This window comes from Rhineura floridana, chromosome 1 (genome assembly GCF_030035675.1).
Source record: "Rhineura floridana isolate rRhiFlo1 chromosome 1, rRhiFlo1.hap2, whole genome shotgun sequence".
Lineage (NCBI taxonomy): Eukaryota > Metazoa > Chordata > Lepidosauria > Squamata > Rhineuridae > Rhineura > Rhineura floridana.
Window position 1 is genome coordinate 310,906,803 of NC_084480.1, and position 24,712 is coordinate 310,931,514.

At 43.6% G+C, this 24,712-nt stretch overlaps 1 protein-coding gene across 1 annotated transcript in view; it reads right to left on the bottom strand.

Annotated features, from left to right (window-relative positions):
• Nucleotides 1-2,596: 2,596 nt before the first annotated feature.
• The window catches only part of LOC133377583 (solute carrier family 2, facilitated glucose transporter member 5-like), a 39,255-nt gene continuing 17,139 nt past the window's right edge, over nucleotides 2,597-24,712 (bottom strand). The window contains exons 9-12 of the mRNA XM_061611909.1: nucleotides 18,293-18,394; nucleotides 15,571-15,646; nucleotides 15,318-15,445; nucleotides 2,597-2,770 (exon numbers count right to left, since the gene is read on the bottom strand). Coding sequence (XP_061467893.1) covers nucleotides 2,597-2,770; nucleotides 15,318-15,445; nucleotides 15,571-15,646; nucleotides 18,293-18,394 — 480 coding nt within the window. The remainder of the gene's footprint in view (nucleotides 2,771-15,317; nucleotides 15,446-15,570; nucleotides 15,647-18,292; nucleotides 18,395-24,712) is intronic.

A 24,712-nucleotide genomic window follows, 5' to 3' on the forward strand; every position in this document is an offset into this window, starting at 1 on the left:
TTACCCCTAATGCAACAGGACTTCCCCCCTTGTGTGTCCCCAAATTGGTTTCCAGTTTGTTTCCATGCCCAGATCAAGGTGCTCTTGTTAGTGCTAAAAGCCCTAAACTTAGATCCCAAATATCTGAAAGACCATCTCCTTCCCTACAGACCCTCTCAGGTGTTGAGATCAGCAGAGGGGGCCTTCTTGGTAGTTCCACCACCCTCAGAAGTTAGGGGGATGGTGGCCTGGGGGAGAACATTCTCTGTGGCAGCCCCTAAACCACAGAACTCTCTTTCCCCCCCCCAAGGTGCATCTGACAACTTCATAGTACAACTTTCAGTGAATGCTGAAACACACCTTTGTGGTGTAGTGGTTAAGGTGTTGGACTACAACCTGGGAGATCAGGGTTCGAATTCCCACACAGCCATGAAGCTCACTGGGTGACCTTGGGCCAGTCACTGCCTCTCAGCCTCCGAGGAAGGCAATGGTAAACCCCCTCTGAATACTGCTTACCATGAAAACCCTATCCATAGGCTCACCCATAAGTCAGAAATGACTTGAAGGCAGTCCATTCCATTCCATTTAACACCTGAGTTGTATATTTTTAGGACCCACTCTTTTTTCTGTGATGTTTGGGTTGTTTTTAACTATATGTTTTTAAAGTTGTTGTAACCTGCCCTGGGACCTTTGGGTGAAGGGCAGGCAATGAATTCTGTTGACAATGATGATGATAATAATCATCTGTTCTAAGGACCTCTAAACCTCCAGAACAGATTGAGGTATGGGGGAAGAGAGTGGTAAAATCCTATCACACTAGTAATCCCTGCGCAGACGAGGCACATTAGTTGAATACCGCCCAATGAGTACAAAATATGTAAAAACAGAAAAGGGGACTTTTTATGCATTCTTTCAAAAATCCACGCATTGAGCAAACCTATGGCTGAGCACAAACAGAACTGAAATGGGAAGGAAATAAGCTAGCTGTTCATTCTCACCACCCTTAGTAAGAAGGTGGTGCCTTGCGCTGCCCTTCCTGTACTGGTAATTGGGGAGAAATTGCTGGAGGAGCTTCACTCAGGTGAAGGATTTGGTAGGATTCCACATGTCTTTCTGGGGAGCTGATGTCAGCAGCAATGAGTACAGCCAAATCCTACCTAGTGCTGGCTGTCAAGAAATTCTGCTGCCTCAGGCACAAAATGCAGGGGAAACACCGAAACGGCTTCTCTATACCTCCCCAAAGCACTGGGATTGGAGTGCATAGGAACAGGGGAAGCTGCCTTACATTGACTCAGACCATTGGTCCATCTAGCTCAGTATTGTCTACACAGACTGGCAGCAGCTCCCCAGGCTTCCATGCAGAGGTCTTTCCCAGCCACACCTGGAGATCCCTAAGATTTAACCTAGGATCTTCGGCATGCAAAGCAGATGTTCGACTGCTGAGCTATGGCCCTTCCCCAAGTAAAAGGAAAGACCCGGTAAAGTAAATCCCTGGTTGGAAGCTATTGTTCAGGGGTGAGAAACTAGACCTGGGCCAACTTTGGCAGGGGTGTAGGGTGCCCTTACCTGTCAAACACCTGACATCATGATGACATCAAAGGGGCTGCAAGTACCAGTTAGCTGATTGGCACTGAAAGCTTGCTTTAAAGAGGGGGGGCTATCCATGCCTATCAGCTGATTGATGGAGATAGCCATCCCCTCGGCTAGTAAGCGGTTTGAATAAAAACACCAGCTGTAAACAGAGTTCAATGGGCTGGTTTTTCACACCTATCAGCTGTTTGGAAGCAGTTTGCATTCAAACTGCAGATTTACTTCGGATTGCTTAGGACAGGACCAGCTTCACTTCAGAGGCAGTCCAATTATCTTGAAAGTGGCTGCATCAGCTTGGTACCAAACCTTCATAAATTATTCTGAGTTAAGGCGAGGATAAGGAAAAACCATGGCCCTTCAGATACTGTTGGACCCTAGCTCCCATCATCCATTGAACATGGTGGCTTGGGCTGATGAGAATAAAGTCCAATAACATCAGAAGGGTCACTTGTTTCTTCATCCCTGGGTTAATATTCAGCAGTATGAGTTAAGCGCTACTCCCCCTCTTCTTACCAAACTTCCATTCCCCAGGCTGCAATTGCTGCATTTCAGTCATGAATAAATAAAGTCAGTGAGCTTCAGTCTATTCCAGAGCTGCATCGGTCCAGACAAAATATCAAGCACATAATATTCACAAACATCTGCCACGGGATATGTCTGTTGCTTTCTTGAAATCTACCCACTTTCACAGAAAGGTTTAAACATGAAAAAAGGCTGCATCTTCAGACCAGAAGGGAAACTTGCTACTATAATTTTTTATTTTTTTTAATGTTTCAGATGGTTTTAATTGTTTAAACTATGTTTTATTATATGTTGCATTTTCTTTTCAATACTTTTTAAAAAAATTGCTACTTTGGTTTTCTTTGTTTATGCATAAGACGCAATTAAAAAATAATAAGTATCACCATATCAAATGGGCGTAGACAGTTGAAGGACAACAGTAAGTGTTCTCTTGGAATTGTTTAAAAAATCTATTTAATGCACAAACAAGCAAACAAACAAACTGCACAGGGCGCTCCCTGAGTGTCTACTTGTCCATCTGCTCCTTGATGTCAATCTTCCTGGCTGTCTGGATTGCCATGAGTCTTCTGATATCCACAAAGGTCCTTCTTTTTGTTTCTGGGACAATCTTGAAGATGTAAAAAAAGGTGGCTACAGAGATAGGCCAGGAAATGAGGAAGCTGTAAACCCTAATATGTGCCTAGAGATGAAAAGAAAGGAGGCAGGGGAGAAGAGAAAGAGATCTTATGTATCTATCAATCTGTCACACACATGTCTGCCTGGACTTTCACCCTCAAGGAGCTCTCCTGAGGACCAGTCCTCCTGTTAGCCATGTTGACACATTTGCCTCAGGTAGCAAATGCAGGATGACTGGTCAATTAGAGCCCAGCTCCTTCCCACTGTTTTGCTTTATGCTGTTCCATTTTTTCATGGCTGGCGCTCCTCTGCTGCTACCACCAGCACCAGAGGCTTCCTGCCAGTCCACCTGCCTGAGCTATCTCTAAGAGGGTCTTCTCATAACCATGTTGAGATATTTGCCACAGAGGGCAATTCCTCCTCTCTTGGCCTGCCATAGTTTTGCTTTTAATTTTCCCCTGCTTCCATTGTTGGCTCCCTCCTGCTGCTACCACTTGCCCTAGAGTCTTGTCACCAACTCTCCCGCCCCCGCAAAAGCCAGTAAGTCTTTGTGAGACTTGGCAGGCGCTATCGGGGTCTATCTGTCACACTGAGACACCTCGTAAAGATGGTTGGCTATGTGGACCCATGCGGTAGACACAGCGAGAGACAGACAGTCCCTCCTCTGACAAGAGAGACTGCACATGTGGGACTGGATGTCCAACAGACAATTATGGTTGTGTGGTTCATGAGTGGGCATCATGCAGAGTCACTATTCACTATCTTATTCACTATCTTTGTGGATTGGATTTTTATGCAGTGATTTTCAAAAATCCCCAACTAAAATATTTATATTAATGGCAATATTTTAATTGATGTTTCCTTCAGTTTATCAACGTTTCCTTTAATTATCGACATTAATTCTTCAATGTTTCCTTTAAAATTATCATATTACTATTAATACACAAATCAATACCAGCTTGCAAGGTTGATGGCTTGCTTTTGAACCGGCACTGGCCAACAGAACCTATCCCTACTGTGAGCACAGCTCTCACCAAAATATAAACAATTTTTGGCAGCCTTAATAAACAAAAAGAAAATACTATGAGCACATGCAGTTTCATATTTTAAACTTCTCTTTGTTTTTGTTCACTTCCTAACTTGGCTGTTGTGAAGATAAAGAGGAAGCCATAAAATGGCCACAAAAGGGCACTTGTATCACAAGCATCAAATTTTAGTTCCTTTTACTGGAGTAATGTATCTTTGTACTATAAAGGTCCATATTTTTCTGGGGACTCCACTCCTGCAAATCAGTACAACTTCTAAGTTTCAACCATTCTTAATCTAGCCTGATTATTACATGTTTTACTGATGCATAAGTCCTACTTACGTTCAATTTCACACGGGATGAATTCCTAACAGGAGTTATCTTAACTCTATAGTCACTGGGGATGGGGGCATTGTGGAAAACAAAGTTATGTACTGTGATTTTATTTTAGTTTTACTTTTTTTATTATATAGGTGAAATCCAGCGGTTTGGCAGCCGCCATGGTAAGACGTGATTCAGCTCTTCTCCTTTCTTTCTTATCTCCCCACTAATTGCATGGCCATAAAACATAACACAGTCTTTTGGCCGTTTCAACTCTGCTATCTCTGCTAAGGAGATAAGAAGCTGGTGTTCTGCTGCTCTGCCTGTTCTGTATTTGCCTTGAACTTCTACTTGTTTGGCCTACACTCCTTTGTGATATTTCTCCTCCCCTGAACTCCGTATCTGCCTGGGGTCTGGAAACACGTTTATCAGGCAGCCTTGAAAGTGACCTCTGACTCTCAGCATTACGTTCTCATGACTCAGAGGCCGGAGGTGCACAGCACCAATGATATACACAAGGCAGAAATGCAGAGAATTGGGTATATCCCCGGGGGCAGAGCGGCTGCCAAATGGTCAACAACCTAAAATCACTCAATATTTCCCCCCTAAGCCTGGAAGCTCTGACACTGCCTTTTTACCTCCAGATGCTCAGAAGGCTCCAAACTACAATGAATACTCACGTGAATGGTCCTTGGATTTCCAACTACCCATGCAAATAGCAAGGGAAATTTCTCAATCCAAAAGCTTGGCTGAGGAACTGTTGGATGCTGGCTATACCTGCTCTCTCAGCCTCCTTGATGGCAGTATTCCCAACGAACTGCTTACTTTAGACTCACTGCATGAGTCGCAGGAGCCCTCAGATCCCCCATTGTCCAACCACTCCAAGCATGAGCAGTTCCCCTATTCGGACCCCTCGAACCTTAAGCCCCCTTCGTTGAGCAGTGGAGAACCTGTGATGGAAGAACTGTGCCTGATAAAAGCATACCTTGCTGAAATAAACAACCTACTAACCACCTTGGTCCAGGCTATGGGTTCAATCCTTGAAAATAAATCTAGTAACACAGGCTCGTCTCCTAGCTCACCTAATAACTCTTGCCGCCCAAAGACGGTTTCGAGGAGGAAATCTAAGAGACCTTCTCCTCATGAACGCTCTTTACTAGGGGCCAAAAAGTCAAAGAACATCAAAAATGCAAAATCAGCTGGAGATAGGAAAATGAACTTTAAACCGCTATTTAGATTATTGGACTCTCCACCAACCCCTTCTCTAGCCACCCAGCCTCATGCTGTTGTCAGGAGTAAGAAAGCCGCATTGTGTAAAGATCTTCAAGAGGACATCGGCAAGTCTGGTCCCCAGGTCCTGAGAACATTGTCTATCCCCGCGGAGAAAGATCCAGACATGTATCATTCTCCCATAAAGCTGCCCCCCAAGTTTGAGGGGTTTAAGTCGGGCCTCTTTCAATATGACAGGAACTTTCATGTATCTCCTGAACAAAGCAATGCTGCCCCAGGGATAAACCTTTCTCTCCTCCCGACACGCCGGGAAACCTCTGCTCCTTCATCTACAGCAGCAAGTATCTCCGAATCCACTTGTTGGAATCTAAAATTAGAACCTGAAAAGCTCGCAATCACATGCTATCTGAGGACCTCAGGTAGATGGCCCTCTTTCCCGAGCATTCCGTTTCTGGACTCCTGCTTTAGTCGGACTCTCTCTGCAACGCATCGCATGAGCTATACTAAGCAAATGGTGAATCTGTCATCCAATACATCCCGTTGGCAACTGATTGTCTCCTTCCATTCCGTGAACATTGCCTCCCAGATTTATAACGCGAAGGAGAAGTTGAAGAATTCTGGCATATGGGTTCAACGTTATTTCATCAATGTTTCTGCCCCCTCGCCACTTCTCAATTCAGCCTCCTCCATCAATCGCAGATCTAATACTGTTCTACGGATGGAAAGGAAGAAGAACCGGGCGGATCCAGAGGATCGGACTCCAGCTGAACTTTCACTTATTACTGATGCCTCTACTTCAACTAATCTTGCAGAGAGCCAGACGGCCAGAAACTGTGATGTCAGTCCTCCTCTTAGTAACTTTGTGGACCAGTATAATGAGGAAGAGAAAATGATTATCAACTCCTTCGACACGCTATCCCCCCAGGACCAAATTTATGTCCTGCTTAGTCTTGATCACCTTAAGGTCCATCTGTTAAATATTTTCAAACAGGGAAGTGCACAGATGGTCTGTAGTACAGAAGAGGCTGATTCAGTCTCAAAGTCTCCACTGGACAGTGGCAGCCTCATCCTTGGAGAGAGCATTGAACAGACTGGGAAATGCTCCCTCACCCCTTTTAACAGGGTAAACACCTTAAGGTCTGTAGAGGTTATCTCGACTGGGAAGGCTCTACTTCGCTCTGATATCCAAGATAATCTGATTAACCCTTCTTTTCCCAGCTGTTCATCTGCTGCGCTTTCACCTTCAGCCCACTCCCTCATCAATGTTCCCATCTGACTTTCCCCTGGCCCCTTCCCCGAATCACCTACGAATTTTCCTTTTACCCATCCTCCCCCATCTGGGGCCAGTCATGTTGACCTTAGGGATCAAATGACCTTTTTATCATGGAACATTGCTGGGTGGGCTGTAAAGCAGAAATCCCCAGATCTGGTCTCCTATCTCTCCAATTTTGACGTAATCCTTTTACAGGACACCTGGTTTACGAGCTCAATTTATCTCAATGGTTTTTTAACCATTGATTTACCAGCTGTACCCCCCTTGAGTAAGGGCAGACCTAAGGCTGGACTGGCCATTCTTCTTTCAACCTCTCTGTCTGTTAAATCAACAAAACTTCCTCCATGCGGCTCATTGGCTTTGGCTGTTTTACTGGAACTTAGTGCTGTGTTTCTCCTATTGATTAATGTTTATATCCCTCCTTTTTTGGTTAGGGCGGATATTAAACAAGCATGGGAAGCTTTGGAGAGCTATATTCTAGACTTAGAATCCCTTTACCCCCAAGTCCCCCTGATTATTATGGGGGATTTTAATGCTAGGACTGGCCCTAATAACTCCACTCTCTTTTCTTCCAATCTTTGGGATGCTACAGACCTTAACAATTTAATTTTCACTTACGAAAGATCATCTAAAGATCAGAAGGTGAATTTTGGAGGGATCTGCCTGGCCCTTTTGGCGGGCTGCTATAATCTGACGATTCTGAATGGCTGCCATCTGATTGATAACCAAGCGGAATACACCTATCTTTCGGGTCGGGGCAGCAGTGTGGTAGATTATGTTCTGACCTCCCCAATTACTTAGGTGGATTTCTAATTTTACAGTGGGAAACAGATTGGATAGTGACCATCTCCCTCTAATCTTTACACTTTCCGTGTTTGAGAGTGGTCACTTGATGCCAACAAACATCTACCCATATAACTCTCTCTCCCCCCGATACAAGAGAATTAAATGGTCATCAGACATCTCGGATAAGATAGCCTCCTTTTTAGCTTCCCCATTGGGTCAAGCCCTTAAAGGATGCATCCTAGATGTCCAAACCTGCTTTGAGGGCTATTCCACTCTGAGTCTTGCTTTGGAGTCTTTCCTCAAACCTAATCCTCCCCACCATAAGACCCGTACGCTTCACCATCATGCCTGCTGGTTTGATAATACCTGCGTGGAAGCGAAGAGAAATCTGAGAAGGATTTACTGTAATTATAGGACCAATAATCTTAACCAACTACCGCCGGAATATTATTCCGCAAAATGCTCCTATACACTTCTCTTAGCCTCCAGAAAAAGGAAGGCCATACAAGAAGGTTGGAAGGCGCTAATTAACACATCCAAACTGAATGATTCCAAAATGTTCTGGGCTCTTGTCACTGATGCCCTGTCGTCCGCAAACCCCATTGCCTGTAATATCCCTTCCCATGTTTGGGAACATCATTTTTCGGCCCTCTTTAAGGAATCTCCTTCTCTTTCTTCAGTTTGGCCAGATACAATCAATTCTGTGGATCTTCCAACATGGCCACCGGTCTCTCAAAGTGAGATTATATTCCTCATCAAACGTTTGAAGGCCGGCAAAGCCCCCGGCCCAGATGCTATCCCCCCTGACTTGCTAAAATCCCATCAGGACTGGTGGGCCCCTCTATTAGCTAACCTTTTTACCATGATTGATAACTCTGGACGTATTCCTGCCTCTTGGCTTGACACCATAGTGATCCCTATTTACAAAAAGGGGGCTTGAGATGATCCCCAAAATTTTAGACCTATTAGCTTGCTCTCTACAGTTGGGAAATTATACGCAGGTCATCTTAATGATAGACTATCCACTTTATTTATTTAATTTTATTTAAAACATTTCTAGCCCACTCTATTTTTTCCCCAGAAACTCAGAGCGGCGAACAACCTAAAACCAGTACATAAAAAAGAATAAAACAATAAGATACCAAATCTACATAAATCGAATACAGTTAAAAAATACAATAATTATATACTCGTTACCATGATTTATTAAAATTCCTATTCTACGTATAGTTAAACGCAACCCGAAAAAGGAACATCTTCACCTGATGGTGGAATGCTGCAAGTGAAGGAGCCAACCAAATCTCAATCGGTAAAGCATTCTGGAGACTAGGAGCTATAACCGAGAACGCCCTATTTCTGGTTCCTGACAAGTGAACTTGTGAGACTGGAGGGATCATAAGAAGTATTTCTTCCGAGGACCTCAAAGAACGGGAAGGTTCATAACGAGACAACCGGTCAGACAAATAGACAGGGCCCAACTTGGATTGAGGAGGAAAATATTTTGGGCCCGGAGCAGGCAGGCTTTAGAAAATATAGATCCACACTTGACCATTGCTTCCTGCTAAACCACCTGGAGGAAAAATACTCTGGCTCTCTTGGAAATGGCCTGTACGTGGCCTTTATCGATCTGAAATCTGCTTTCGATTCCATCCCCAGAGACAGACTCTGGACAAAGCTTTTTCACTCTAGCATTAACAAAAGGCTTCTTTTCCTCATCTACCAACTCTACCAACCCTCTACCTTTAGGGTCAGATGTGGCATAGATGGCTCTTTAAGCAATCCTATTTCTGTTGCCAGGGGAGTGAGACAAGGGTGTATATTAGCTCCCACCCTATTTAATCTTTATCTTAATGATTTGAGTCAAATCTGTCACTCCCCTGTCTTCCATCCTCCCAAAATAGCTGATCATGCCTGCCCTCTTTTGCTGTACGCTGATGATACGGTCCTACTGTCTCTATCGAGAATAGGCCTGAAGAGATTATTCTGTGCATACATAGCCTATTGTGCAGATAACATGCTATGCATTAATTTCACTAAGACCAAAATACTAGCCTTCTCTTCTTGCTCTCCTACGTCCGATTGGGTAATTAGTGGCCAGCGGATCTCCCAAGTTAAACAATATAAGTATTTGGGGATCATATTCCACTCCTCTCTATCATGGTCATTCCATATCCGTACAGCTGTGGCTTCCGCTAAGACCATGTCTAAGGCTCTCTTCCATTTTTTTTCCCCAAAGGCGGGCAATACATTCCTGCTGCCACCAGAGTCTTTCTTGCCAAAATTGCTGCACAACTTCTCTATGGTGCCCCAATTTGGATAAAAGACTTTGGCCCCAAAATCGAAGCTGTTCTCTCCAGCTTTCTTTGCCTAATTTTTGGAGTCCCCCGTTGTGTTACAAATGCAGTACTATGGCTGAAAGCTGGTCTTCCATCCTTAGACTGCCTTTCTTGGACTCGAACTTTATGTTTTTGGTTCAAGGTGGCTCAAGCAACCCCCTCCTTTGGTTATCTCAATGCCATTCAGAAAGACTGTTTTGTCAGTTCATGGGCTAAAGCCATTCAGCATAAATTATCCTCTCTCGGTCTTTCTTCGGACTTCTTAGCCTTATTTGACTACTGTTCAGCCAAAAGGATCATTGTTAATCGCAAAAAGGACATTGACCTCCAACGAGATGTAGCAAATGCCGCCAAAATATGTTCTCCACTTCATTTAGGCCTAAAGTTTCATTCCCCTTTCCCAGCTCACTACTTGGAGTTTTTAGATTTCCCATGCTATAGATTGGTTTTTACTAGGGCCAGATTTAATTGCCTAGCATCCGCCCTTCTTGACGGCTGCTATCGCGGGGTACCCTACGATAACCGATTCTGCCCCTGCCGTCAGAAGGACATTGAATCTGTGTTTCATGTTTTTTTTATTTGCCCATTTTATTCTAATGAACGTACCAGGTTCTTAAACCCTATGGTTGAGAAACTGCCGGGAAGTTCAACAGCCGAGAAGCTGAAACTTCTCCTTTCAGGCACAGACAAGCTTTTAACTATTGGGGTGGCCAAATTCCTCCACGCAGCCCAACTTATACGTAAAAAACAAGTCCCATAAGTTCAAGTTGGTGCCCAAATTTTTATTTTTATTTTTATTTCTGTATCTTGATTGACATTGTTTATTTTAATTTTGTATTGTATACTGGGTCTGTGACTGTACAATAATAAATGCATGAGTATTATATAGGTAAAATAGGAATCAGTATTTTTTTTCCTAATTGCCCAGTAAAGGAATAAAACCCGATCCCACTTTCCAGCGTTCTGCCCCAACAGCAAAATCACTGGGATAACTAGGAGGATTTTTAAATGTTATAGAATATATTTATTTTATTAATGATAATTTAATTTAAACTTATTGTTGATTTTATACCCTTCTTTAGAGGGATACCTATAACTGAGCTTTGTTTGTTTTGCATTGATACTTACTCCTTCACTTTTGCTCCTTCCCCACAAGAAAGTCAAGGCTGCAATCCTGTACCTTCTTATCTTGGAGCAAACCCCATTAAACACAAAAAAGACTTATTTCTGATTAGGGATGAGGGAGAATCAGTTGGCATTTAAAGCTGTTTCTATCGAATCCATACTTTGCAAAACAATGTAAGAACCAAAACACAGAATGTCTTATCCTGTTCTGGACATTTACTCACTCACTCACTCACTACTAGTACTACTACTACCTGAGATATGAGAGCCATGCTCAAGGCTTCATACTCCCTGCCAATCACAGGATTCTGATTTTATACCCACCATTCATAGCTGGGGAGGGCTCCATAAACTAAGCACACACAGTACATAGAAGCACTGAGGCTTGGGCCACTGCAGTTCCTGGTTCGAGTCCCAGACCTTCTCTCAGCACACTAAACTGATGACACAAATGCATGCATGACACTGCTTTCTACAGAGATAGATCTATGTCTATTTCGGTCAGTATCATTATCTACACTGCCTGGCAGCAACTCTTCAGGTTCTCAGACAGAGGTCTTTCCAGGGCCTACCTAGAGGTGTCCTGGGATCTTCTGCATACACACTATGTGTTATGTCACAGAGTTATGGCTAGGAGCTAGAGCAACTGGCCCAAGGCCAAGTATTGGGTTGCCCGAGCATCTGGGCATTTGAAACCCAAGCCTACATACTAAAAGGGGAAGCTGTGGCCGACCAGATGTGTATTTTATTATATTATTTTATTTGTTAAATTTATATCCTACCCTTCCTTCAGAAGGAGTCCAGGGTGACAAACAAGGAATAAAACACTAAAAACATATTTTAAAAAACTTACAAACAAAACATCTTTAAAAACATATTTTAAAATATCTTAAAAACAATTCCAACACAGATGTAGACTGGGATAAGGTCTTTACTTAAAAGGCTTGTTGAAAGATGAACATCTTCAATAGGCACTGAAAAGACAACAGATATGGCATCTAATATTCACTAATATTTAAGGGGAGGGAATTCCAAAGGGTAAGTGCCGCAACCCTAAAGGTCTACTTCCTATGTTGTGTGGAATGGACCTCCTGATGAGACGGTATCTGCAGGAGACCTTCACCTGCAGAGCGCAGTGATCAACTGGGTATGTCCTGCCACAGTGAACAGTCGTACCACCACCTTATGCACCAACTGTAGCTTCCAGACCAACTTCAAGTGCAGCCCCACCTACAGCGCATTACAGTAATCCAGCCTGGATGTTACCAGTGCATAGACAACAGTGGGGAGACTATCCTGGTCCAGAAACAGCTGCAGGTATCTTACCAGCCAAAGCTAGTAAAATGCAGTCCTCGCCGCTGAGGTCATCTGGGCCTCTAACAACAAAGATGCATCTAGGAGCACCCCCAGAGTACAATTCTATCCAAAGTAGGCAACTGGCTGATTATCTGGACTCAGGAGCCACCTACTAGGGATGGAAAGATCTTTCAGTTTTGGTTCTCTCAGTTTCTCATTTTTCCAGTCTTAAGTTCAGTTCTCCTCATTTCTGCAGCAATTTGTGATTTTTTTAAAAAAAGATAATCGTCATGAAAATTCTCTAGCATTTTAGTGCAAATTTCTCCTAATAAACAGATGTTGAAGGCAATTTTGATTAATGTACATATTGTTACAAGGCATTTCTCATTATAATGCATTTTTGCATGTTATTTTCACTCATAGATTTATTTTTATGCACACCCGCACAAAGATATGCGTCTTTGTAAATATTGGTTGGTTATCAAACTGCATTGCAAATTTGGATAAGTGCAAATTTGGAAGGATGGCTGTGTTTCTGTTCTTATATTGCTTTGGAAAGTGTGAATTTGATAAATCCAGCTTCACATGAGAACTGAATTAAAACCGTCACTCATCCCTACCACCTACCCACAGCATCTCTGTCTTTCTAGGATTCATAGTCAGCTTATTGGTCCTCATTCAGCCCACCACTGAATGCAGGAACTGGTGCAGGGCTTGCATGGCCTCTCCTGATTCAGAAGTTATTGAGAAACAGAGCTGAGTGTCATCAGCATGCTGCTGACACCTCACTCCAAAGCTACTAATGACTGCTCCCAGCGGCTTCATATAGACATTAAACAGCATTGGGAACAAGATGGTACTCTGTGGCACCCCACAGCACAACAGCCAGAGGGCCAAAAGACAATCTGCCAATGCTATTATCTGAAACCAACCCTGGAGATAGGATTGGAACCACTGCAAAACAATGCCTCCGATAACCATCTCACCAAGTTGGCTCTGAAGGATACCATGCTCAATGCTATCAAAAGCTGCTGAGAGGGTTTTCATGGTAAGCGGTATTCAGAGGTGGTTTACCATTGCCTTCCTCTGAGGTTGAGAGGCAGTGACTGGCCCAAAGTCGCCCAGTGAACTTGATTGCTGTGTGGGGATTCGAACCCTGGTCTCCCAGATTGTAGTCCTAGGATAGGTAAAACTAACCATGGGAGAGGAGGGGGAGGGTGGAGGGGAAGGAGAGGAGGAAGAAGGGGAAGGTGCGGATTGGAAGGGGATGGGGAGGGGAAGGGAGGGGTGAAAAAAGGGGGAGGGAAGGGGCAAGAGGGAGGGGATAGGAAAGAGGAGAAGGGGAAGGCAGGTGTGATTATTTGCATGCTTTTTGACTTCAGTGGGATTTACTCCTGTGCAATCATGCTTAGGATAGGTGAAACTGACCTAAAGGAGGGGTGGGGGGAGGAGAAGGGCAGAAAGGGGAGGGGGAGGGGAGGGAGGGAGGGGAGGAGATTGGGTGGGTGGGCACTGGGTAGAGAGAAGCCCTTACCTTTTCCAAAAGGAAACCTTTGTGAACAGTATCATTCTTTTTCAGGGTTTCCCCCACCTTTTTATTCTACAGCAGGCACATGTAGCCTCCTACACAAATTTAAACCAAAGCTGTGCCTGGCCACATCCACACCAGACCTTTATTTCATTTTAGACAGTCATGGCTTCTCCCAAAGAATCCTGGGAAGTGTAGTTAGTGAAGCATGCTGAGAGTTGCTAGGAGAGACCCTGTTCCCCCCACAGAGCTATGTTTTAGACCAGTGACAACTTGATGCAGCCCTGTGGTGGTCATGGAGCCCATGTAACCCCAAGTCAGTGCTCGGTATTTTAAAATATACCAAGCTGAAATAGGAACTAAGTTTGGTGGTCCTATTTCTTAGCAGAGATAAAAACAAGAAGCAGAGTGAGATAAACCAGTCCACACTTTTCTCTATACAAGTAACAACAGACACAATCTTCTTAGGTAAAAGATAAACAACATTTACTCACAACCTCTTCATATGTTCAGAAACATAGGCTCTAGCTTAGATGAAAGAAAAATAGTCTCGGTCCATGTTAGTCTTTGGTATTGATGCTCTCAGTAGAGAGCCATGCGCCATGCGGCCTCTCCCAGTGGTAGATAGATCAGCAATGGAGAATATTCAAAGAATCCCCAGGACAAAGGAAGGAGGAAACCAGGTAACTAACCCCACCCATAAGGAAGTTACATCACGGTGAACAGGTACATGGGATATTTCCCCAAATATCTCCCAAGGTGAACATGCAATATTTGCCTATTCCAACAGTCAGAACACTAGAGGCAGCTTCAGCATGGATATTGAAATCATCCATGACTATCATTCTGGGCTTTTCCAACACCACAGCCAAGATGGCCTCTGACAGCTCGGTCAGAGAAGATGCTAGGCAGCAGGGGTGATGGTACACCAGCAGCAACTCTAGTTTACTGTCTCCTTGGCCCAACACCACGTGTAGGGCCTCGCAGCCAGCTCTAAGACCGAGTAGTTTCCTGGGCACAGAGATGGAAGTTCTATGGACCACATTAACTCCTCCCCTGTCCCATTCATGCAGCCTGTACTGATGTTGCACCAGGTATCCAGATGGGCAAAGCTGGGTTAGATCAACTGCACTGAGCTCACCCACCCAGGTCTCATAATATACTCCAGATCAGCACACTCATCAATGATCAAATCATGGATGAGTGTGGTCTTATTTTGTACCAAGATTTTGCTGGATGTTGTTGGTACTCTCTTTAGTTGTTGGGTATTGCTTTAATTTGGATTCCTGCATTGAGCAGGGGATTGGACTCAATGGCCTTATAAGCCCCTTCCAACTCTGCTGTTCTATGATTCTATGACTCTAACTCCCATAAGCCCAGTATGGGTGGCCAGTGGTTAGGAATGTCAGAAATTGCAGTCCAGCAACAAGTGGAAGGCCAGAGATTCACTGTCCCTGCACTGAACCATGTTGGAAAATATGTAAATCTCTGAGATGATTTAACATTCTGCTTTAACAAAACACACTGACTGGATCTGGGAAAGGGGACAAGGAATGATCACAAATCACTCAAAAGATGTTTCTTCATTGGTGGATTGTGGGGGAGAACGATGGTGGGGTAAGGAGCAGAGCTTATTTTGCTCAAACAAGCTATGCACTCTTCATCAAACTGATGTTAAAAACCACTCACCTCTGCATAAAGGAATAATACTCCTGTAATAAAGTTTGTGAACCACTGTACAACTCGCACAATTACAAAGGCTGAAGATCGTGATGACTGAAGGAACAGCTGCACTACCATTGCAGGTGGAACAGGACCTTGGTGGATAAAAACGATTCAGGGTATTGAACACCACTTGTTAAAATTTGACTCACTAACTTATCTAACATATTTATATCTTTCACATCATCTAAAGAGCTCAGTACGTTATATGGCCACTTACCGGCCCCTACAGAGTATCCAACGAGGAACACGTTGAGAAAAACTGTGCTGAAATATGCCATCTCTGGTATGGTGGCCTGTTGGAGAAAGTAGATTATATTTCCATTACTGACTAGGGAGTGTCTATACCCAAGTTTAATGTACATTGAAGCTGTTTGCAAGCATGCCCTTTTTGTAAAAAAATCAACACATTCGAATCAACAAATTGGAAGGCGGGCATAAATGGGAACAAGCAGATTTAATCCTTGACTGTAAATGTGTGCGCGCATCCACATGGCACCCTCCTCAAATATCTCCTGTTCCACTGCTTTCCCTCTCTGTATTCGGATTTCCCTGATCCAGGGATAATAAATTTATTTATTTATTTATTAAATAGCCCACCCTTCCTGACAAAGGAGCCCAGGGCAGCAAACAACAAGTGATAATAAAAACATATAAAAACAATTCCAGTACAAATGCAGACTGGAATAAAGCTCTCTACTTAAAGGGTTGTTGAAACAGAAGATCTTCAGTAGGCACCGAAAAGAAACAGAAATGGCACCTGTGTAATATTTAAATGTAGAAAAATGTGGTAAGTTTAGGAAATGTGACTGCTGGGGGTGGATCAAGCATCCATTTGTGCTACTCCCTTTTCCACACCACCTACATCCCCCAACACACACACACACACGATTTGTGCAATACAGGAAAACTGGAAAAAAATTCTCCAGATCTCCCTGACTTATTTCTTTTTTTCTGTTGATTTTGCTGTATATTCCAGCATTGATTTCTCTCACAACCATCTTCCTATGTTGAAATGGAAAATGCCTGTCCATTTAAGGTTGAACAGAGAAGAACGTATGCCCATGAAAGATTGTTCTGAATTGGGAATTCCTGGATATGTGCTCCTGTATAATATCTGGCTGGATATACTTTTTAAAAGGTGCATGCACTGCTTTGCTGATTCTGGCAAGTATGCCCTTTTTGTGAAAATGTAACACATTTGAATCAACAAATTGGAAGGCAGGCACAAAAACAAAAGGAAACATTTATTGGTATGAATGGGAACAAACAGTTGTGATTCTCAACTGCACGTGTGTGTGTGTACTAATGAGTTAATCTTGAACTTCAGCTGCAAATGTGTGTGTGTGTGTACTAAGGTCAAACTTGCATGGAGGATATATGGATTCCAAGCAGGATCCAGTTAAAACACTGACATGCCCCTGGTAAAATTGCCAGGTCCCCTTTATCAGGAACATGGGTAGCCAATGTGGTGTACTCCAGATGTTGCTGAACTATAAGTCATATCATCCCTAAGCATTGCCCATGCTGGTTGAGGCTGATGGGTATTGGAATTCCATAACACCCGGAAAAGAATCATACTTGTTAACCTTCATATTTGCAATTACCATCCGTTATTCCATAGAACTGCCATCCCATAGAATGCAGCAGGCCCCTGTAAGATCTCTCGCCTTGGAATGTAATATCCACATAACTTTCACAGGAAAGATCTGCAAATGGGACACTTTGTTCTTTCTCATTCATTCGCTTGAAGCCTTCATATCCAAGTGCATGTTAAAATCCAGAAATCCAAAGCAACTTTTCTCTCATGTCTCCTTCTACAGATGTACTAATCAGAAGCACATCCATTTCAAATCATGTATGTATAACTTAAAAAGAAAAGAAAAGAAATGGTCTGTTGCATCTACAACAACTGTCCCATTGGCTTTTGGGCTGTTTAATGTTGGAGGATAAATGTGATTCATTTTACATCTGAAGCCAAATCTATCAAATTCACACTTTCCAAAACAACACGTGAACCAAAACACAGCTATCCTTCAAATGTCAGACTTATCTGAATTTTGCAGCCCAGTTCTCCAACCAACCAATTTTTTAAAAAAATGCATGTATTAGGGCCCGCTTGCATTGGTTGCCTGTATGTTTCCGAGCTCGATTCAAGGTGCTGGTTTTAACCTATAAAGCCTTACACGACTTACGACCACAATACCTGATGGAACACAAACCTGCCTGTACATTACACTCCACATCAAAGGCCCTCCTCCAGGTGCCTACTACAAGGGAAGCTGGGAGTCTGGCAACAAGGGAGAGGGCCTTCTCAGTGGTGGCCCCCAAATTATGGAATGATCTGTGTGACAAGGTGCGCCTGGCGCCAACACTGTTATCTTTTCGGCGCCAGGTCAAGACTTTCCTCTTCTCCCAGGCATTTTAGCATGTGTTTTTAAATTGCTTTTTTTAAAAAAATGTGTTTTTAAATTTGTATATTTGTTTTTAATGTTTTTAATCGTTGTAAACCACCCAGAGAGCTTCGGCTATAGGGTGGTATACACATGCAATAAATAAATAAATAAAATAATAAATAAATAAATTAGGGAGAAGTGTGCATAAAAATGAAGATAGTGAACTTATCAGACAAAGAGCATTATGTTAGGAGAAATTGCTTGCAGATATGTGAACATTAGTCAAAACTAATACAGATATACAAAAATGAGTATTAGGAGAAATTTGCACCAAAAGTACTGAAGAATTTTCATGAGTTTTTTTTTAAAATCCAAATTGCTGCAGAAATATAGAGAAGTGGGAAAATGAGAAACTGAGACAGCCAAAATGGGCAGTTTTCCCATCCCTGCGGCTGTTACAAAGTACAGATTACAGGGTGAAGGGGAAAGGGACCAGAGGGCAGCCCATTTAGTGACTCTCAGCTCTAAATGCCACCAATTACAAACCTGCATTTCCATGGTCATGGTTAACAGCACAGTGACGAGGCTGCAGACACCGAAGCCAGAGAGAAGCAGAAACCTGTGCCCCTTAGAATCAGCGAGACACACCTAGACAATATAAAGACAAGGAAGGGAGATCTGAGAAACTGCTAGTTGGTTAGCTTACTTTGTTCCTGGACAACTGGCGGACAGCATTATTAAGGATAACATTACCAAGCATATAGAAGAACAAATTGTACCGAAGAATTGTCAGACAACTTCTTGCATAACAAACTTTCAGAGAAAGTGTAAATGAAAAGTATAAAGGGTATAAAGAATTTGTATTGGGGAAATTTGCCCAGTTAAATTATGTATACACTAAAGAGGTCTGAACTCATCAATGTCAATGGGTGACGAGGAAAAAATACTTGGGGTCATGGTGGACAGTTCAATGAAAATGTTATCCCAGCATGTGGCCTTTGTGAGAAAGGTGTATTATCTGTTAGGGATCATCAGGAAGGGGACTGAGAATAAAATGGCCTGTTTTAAAAGGTCTACTCCAGTTTTAAAGCCATCCACATTGGTGGCCATCACTGTCTCTTGTGGGAGTGAATTGCATAGTTTATATAAGAACTGTGTGAAGAAATACTTTCTTTTGTGTTACTTTGCAGGAAAAAATATAGCCCCTGGCCCTATTTATCTGCAATTTTGGCAGAGTCCATACACTCTGGAAGGAATATTGAACCTGCTGTTGCGGGCTTCCTGTTATTTTCCTTAGTTTGGCCCTTTCAGGGTCTCCAAATTAAACATATTTATTTATTTATTTATTTAGATTTACATCCCACCCTTCCTCCCAGTAGGAGCCCAAAATGTGTAAACGTTGGGAGATAAACGTTTAGTTTTCAGTGAAAAAAACCCACCAGTTGAAAGTATAAATTTCCTAGTTGCTGTACGACTGCTGAAAGAAAGTTTTTTCTTTCACTCATTCTCCTTTCAATTTCCATTCCCCTTCTCTTCAAGAACAGCTGGCTGGGAAGTCTGCCAAGGGTCTGAGCACTTCCCCCCTCCTTTTTGTAAACAAAGAGGTGACTGCTGAGTCTGGGAAGATGACCAAGAAAGAAAGATTACCATTTGTAGAAGTGTTTTTCTCGTTGGAAGTGTTCAGCCTCCACTGTGTCAAGCCTCTAAAAAGTGACAGAAACTAAAAGTGTAATGCCTTGGGGGGAAACCCTCCTTGAGTCTAGCCTTGGAACAGCCTATAAAAAGGCTGGAATGGAGCTGCTTTTCTATCAGTCCTCCTTTTGACATGGTCCAACACTAAGCTTGCTGCTACTCAACAGACTGATGGAGGCTGGAGACAGAAAGGCAGATAGTGTAAGTAGACTTTGTTTGTTAGGTTTATGAGCGAGTGATATCAATGAGATTAAACGGGAAACCTATTAACATAACCATCATCCAAGTGTATGCTCCAACGGCAAACACAGAAGAAGAATTGGAGAGATTTTACGCAGAAGTACAGGAGGAAATTGATCACACACCAAAAAAAGATATGATGGTAATCATGGGGGACTGGAATGCAAAAGTAGAGAACAGAGAAGAACTAGGAACTGTGGGGAAATAGGGCTTAGGAGACAGAAATGAAGCAGGAGAAAGAGTTATTGAATTCTGTGAAGCCAATGATTTGTTTCTGGCCAACACATTTTTTGAGCAACCGAAAAGACGACTGTACACATGGACATCACCAGATGGTCAATATGGGAATCAAATGGATTATATAATTGGCAACAGAAGATGGAGAAGTTCCATACTTTCTGCAAAAACAAGACCAGGAGCAGACTGCAGTACAGATCATGAACTGGTTGTATCGAAAATCAGAGTAAATCTAAAGAAGAAGAACAAAGCAATGATAATACCAAAATACAATTTAAATAACATCCCAGAAGAATATAAAGATCAAATAAGGAACAGATTTGAGGCTTTAAAGTTAGTTGTCAGAGAACCAGAAGAACTATGGAGTGAAGTCAGAGACATTATCAGAGAAGAATGCAAAAAGACAATACCTCTAGTTAAAAAGAGAGAAAGACCTCAATAGATGACTGAAGAAACTCTTAAAATGGTTAAAGAGAGAAGGAAAGCAAAAGCAAAAGGAGAAAAACGGTCAGAACCCTAAATGCAACAATACAGCGACTAGTACGTAGAGACAAAGAAAACTATTACAATAGTTATTGTATAGAAATAGAAGACGTCAACAAAAAGGGTAGAACAAGAGCCCTATTTCAAAAGATTAGTGAAATGAAAGGGAAATTTAAACCAAGAGTAGGGATGTTGAATAATCCACAGGGGAACACACAGACTGACCGAGATGAAATAAAAGGAAGATGGAAGCAATACACTGAAGAACTCTATAAAAGAGATGCCAGGATGACAGATTCATTCATGGAGGAACCATATGATGAAGAACCAGAAATTTTAGAATGCGAGGGGAAAGCTGCTCTTAAAATACTTGGAAGAAACAAATCACCAGGAACAGATGGCATACCAATAGAGTTGAGCTTCCGGTGGAAGATGGCATCGGCTATGGACGTGCTTTCAAACACCCTCTGGTTACTGCCAAGTTTTGCCTTCAGCGGGTAAGCTTCGCCTTTGTATTAGGCAGCAAATTCAAACTATAACAATCTACAGAGGCTGGAAATACCTCTGAAGGACAGTGGAGGAAATTTGCTGCCAGCTCATGTACGGAAAACAGTTAGAACTCAGAGAGACGTCAGAGCCTCTTCCCTTCCCCCACTGTGATAAGGAGCCAAGTACAAAGACAAGAAGAGCTGATATACCTCCCCCACTTGAACAAATGGGTTTTTGCTAACTAAATAGTAAACCGGCTGGTGCTGTAAGCTTGGAAGATTTACGAGCGGAGACAATCCTATCCTGGACGAAGCACCAAGGCAGGAATGTAGAGAACTTTAACTCTAAATATAACACTGAGCTCCTAACGTCTAGCAGTTTGACTGTCTCCATTCTTGTACATTTCAAGATTTATAACTCTCTTGTTTGCCCTCTATTCTATTGCCACCGAGTTCTTATTCTTTCACTACCTGACTGACCCGCTGAACTCATGGTGTTTACCAGGAAAAGATATAGGGAGTTGGGAATTACGCCCTGTACTGCTGAGGCTCCTTTAAATGCGGGGGATTATCAGACTAAAATTACCCAGTTCTTTTCGCTCCCCGAGGGAGACCTTGATACAGAGACAAAAGAGGTGCCGACAACTATACTATCTCCCCCAAATGTCAACTTAGACTGGTCCTTGGACCTAAATTACAATCAGAGCTTGGAAAAGTTACTTTTTTAAACTACAACTCCCATCAGCCCCAGCCAGCATGGCCACTGGATTGGGCTGATGGGAGTTGTAGTTCAAAAAAGTAACTTTTCCAAGCTCTGATTACAATCCTGTTGACCTAAAGGAGGACCCTGCTTTGACGGATTTAGCCATGGAATTGGCAGCGGCTGGTTTTTCTACTCCCCGGCAACTCGGAAATGAGCTCAATTTGAAGGATCACTTGGGCAGCCGACCTAATGAACTGCCAACTTGCAGTGGACTCCAGCAGCCACTTACAGACCCTTCTGACCTCCCACCTAACCCCCCAAGCACCAAAATACCTCTCGAGGGATGGCTTCTCTCACTATCGGAAGACCTTGTCTGTGTAAAATCTTTTCTTATGGAGTGCAACAGTCTCCTGACTACCCTGGTGGGATTTTTCCAAAAGCCCACTGGGGATGTGGCTGCCAGCTATAGACAGCGTAATGCAGGCTCTCAAACCATGCCTAATCCACTCCCCAAAATGATGCCCACCAAAACTCAATCCAGTCATCTAACAACTAGCAAGAGAGCGAGTAGCCGATGTGGAAATATTGCTAAGAAAAGTAAAAACGTTAAAAACTCTAAACCTCCTCGCTACAAGATGAGGTTCAACCAGTTGTTTCGGCTATTGGATGGGCCACAGGCGCGGAGTCCTATCCTAAATCCCACCAAGAGAACCAGGCAGAGGGAAATCGCCAGCACCCCTTCGCCATTTCTTCAGGATACAAGTACTTCCCCTACACCCTTTTCTTCACCGCAACCAGCCCAAGAGCCGTTTCGAGTCATGACAGCGCAAGCCTCAGGAGCTCCACCCCCTGGTAAGAAGCCTCCCTCGTAGGGCCATAGCACAGCTGCCAGGGGGTGGAAAGACAATACTTCTGCCCACTGGAACTTAGTCCTGAATCGGTGCAAGCTGGTATTGACAAACTATCCTAAACCTGCAGGGTTTGCATCACAATTTAAGCGCAAACTCCATCTCCTAGACATTGTGAATCCAGTCCTCCTGAGTCAGCTTCATTCGTCGGACATTGTCTCTGTCAAAGATCTGTATTACAATGACAGAAATGCGCGGTCAGTGGTCACCTTTGGGGACCCGAGTTTTTTAACATGATCTGTTCTTGCAGAGACCATCTTGTATCAAGCGGGATTATGGTTCATAGACTATTTGAGAACATGATGCCTCCTTGGCCTTTAAGGTTTCCATACCCCCAGGAATGTGAGCAGGGCTTTGTGCCCTTTGTATTGCCTGTCCAGGCAGACGGGGCCACTGCCCCTGGGCTAGGGTCCCCTCCTCAAGGAGCTAACACCTTCAAAGGCAAGGTGCCCAATGCCCGGGATGACACCACCCTTTGACAATGAAGAAAAGCAGTTGGTGGAATCCTTTCTAGCTTTACCTGCTAAAGAACAATCTGAAATTGTTAGGAAACTGGACCTCTTAAAAAGGCATCTGGAAAAGCTACAGCTTGAGCAACTTAGCCATACGATGCCAAGACAATCGCAAGAGGGGCAGCTAGCAGCGGCAGCCGTCCACCGAGAAAACGAGAGGAGTCCGCAGGGCCAGGGACTGCCTCCATCTGTCCAATTATCTAAAGAGGAAACTAACCTAAATATTGAGAATGTTAAACCATCTGCCTGTCCCTCGTGGACTGGCATGCGCTTTTGAGAGAGTTGGGAATTGGGCTCCCCGGGGAAGGGACAGGCCCCCCTGGGTATATCCCACATCCATCCAGGGATTATCATCTCCAATGTGAGCAGGCTTAGCCCATCATTGGAGATCATTACCCCCATGGAGGGCTTTTCAAAATGACCAGGGAAAAACCCTCCACCCAAGAACTCCACCAAGCCCCACCGACGGAAATCGAGCATTTATACTTTTCCCAGGGCCGACCCAAGACATAGCCCGGAGATTGTCCTTTCTCCCCCTGATGATACTCACCCCTGCTTGGCCAACCCAATGATTACTTTTACAGGGCAGAAGCGACAGCTGACTAACTTCAAACCTCCCGCCTCTTCGGGTTTGCTGTCCATCAAGACACCCTGCAATATGCCCACAGCAGTGTCCTCGCCCCCCCCAAGGGAGGATCCCTCGGATGATCATCCCTGTCAGTCAAATTTTTTAAATCTATTATTGTGGAATATCGCAGGATGGTACAACAAGCTGGGGGACCAAGAATATATATCTTATCTCCAGTCCTTTGACATTGTATGTCTCCAGGAGACCTGGCTCCCGGAATCTAATTCCATCTTGCTGGAGGGCTTCAGGGCCTGGGAGCAGCCAGCCGTGAAAACTACCAGTCGTGGCTATGGCAGTGGTGGTCTTGCCACCCTGATTTCCACGACATTGGAAGTGCAGGTCTCCAAGGTTTGTGGTCCCATGCCAAGCACTTGTCAGGCACTGATAGTACAGGATCCTATGGTGCCCCCTCTGATCTGCGTCAATATTTATATACCGCCCTATTCTCCCAAAGTGGATTTAGAATATTGGTCTGAGATAGAGGCCTTCGTGGAAAATCTTCTAGTTAAGTACAGTTCCCACTTGCTCTTCTTTTGTGGCGATTTCAGTGCCAGAATGGGATCTAGTTTTCCCCTGGAAAAAGATCTCTGGTTCGATCATGGTGAATTTATTAGCCTCCCCCGACTTTCCCATGACCAAGTAATTAACAAATACGGACATGCCCTTTTTTCATTGATTTTCAAATTCCATCTAGTCTGTCTTAACGGGTCTTATCTCGACCAGTCTAAGGGCTCCTTCACGTACGTCTCTGGGAAGGGAGCTAGTGTCATCGATATATCATTGGAACACCTACCATCATCCCCCTCATCCAAAGCATGACCTTAGAGAACAGGATAGAAAGTGATCACTTCCCGTTAAAACTTAAACTTCATACTCAAAACTTCCGCTCCACCGTAAAATCAGGCCTCCATATGCCCGGACATCTACAAGGGGTTAGACGTCTTAAATGGTCCCAGGAAACAGGTACTAATTTGGACCGGATGCTGCAGTCGGAGAAATTTCTCCATCTCTGTTCTATGGCAGCCGAATCCCCAGGGCACATTTTCCAGATCTACCAGGACATAATCAGTGAAAT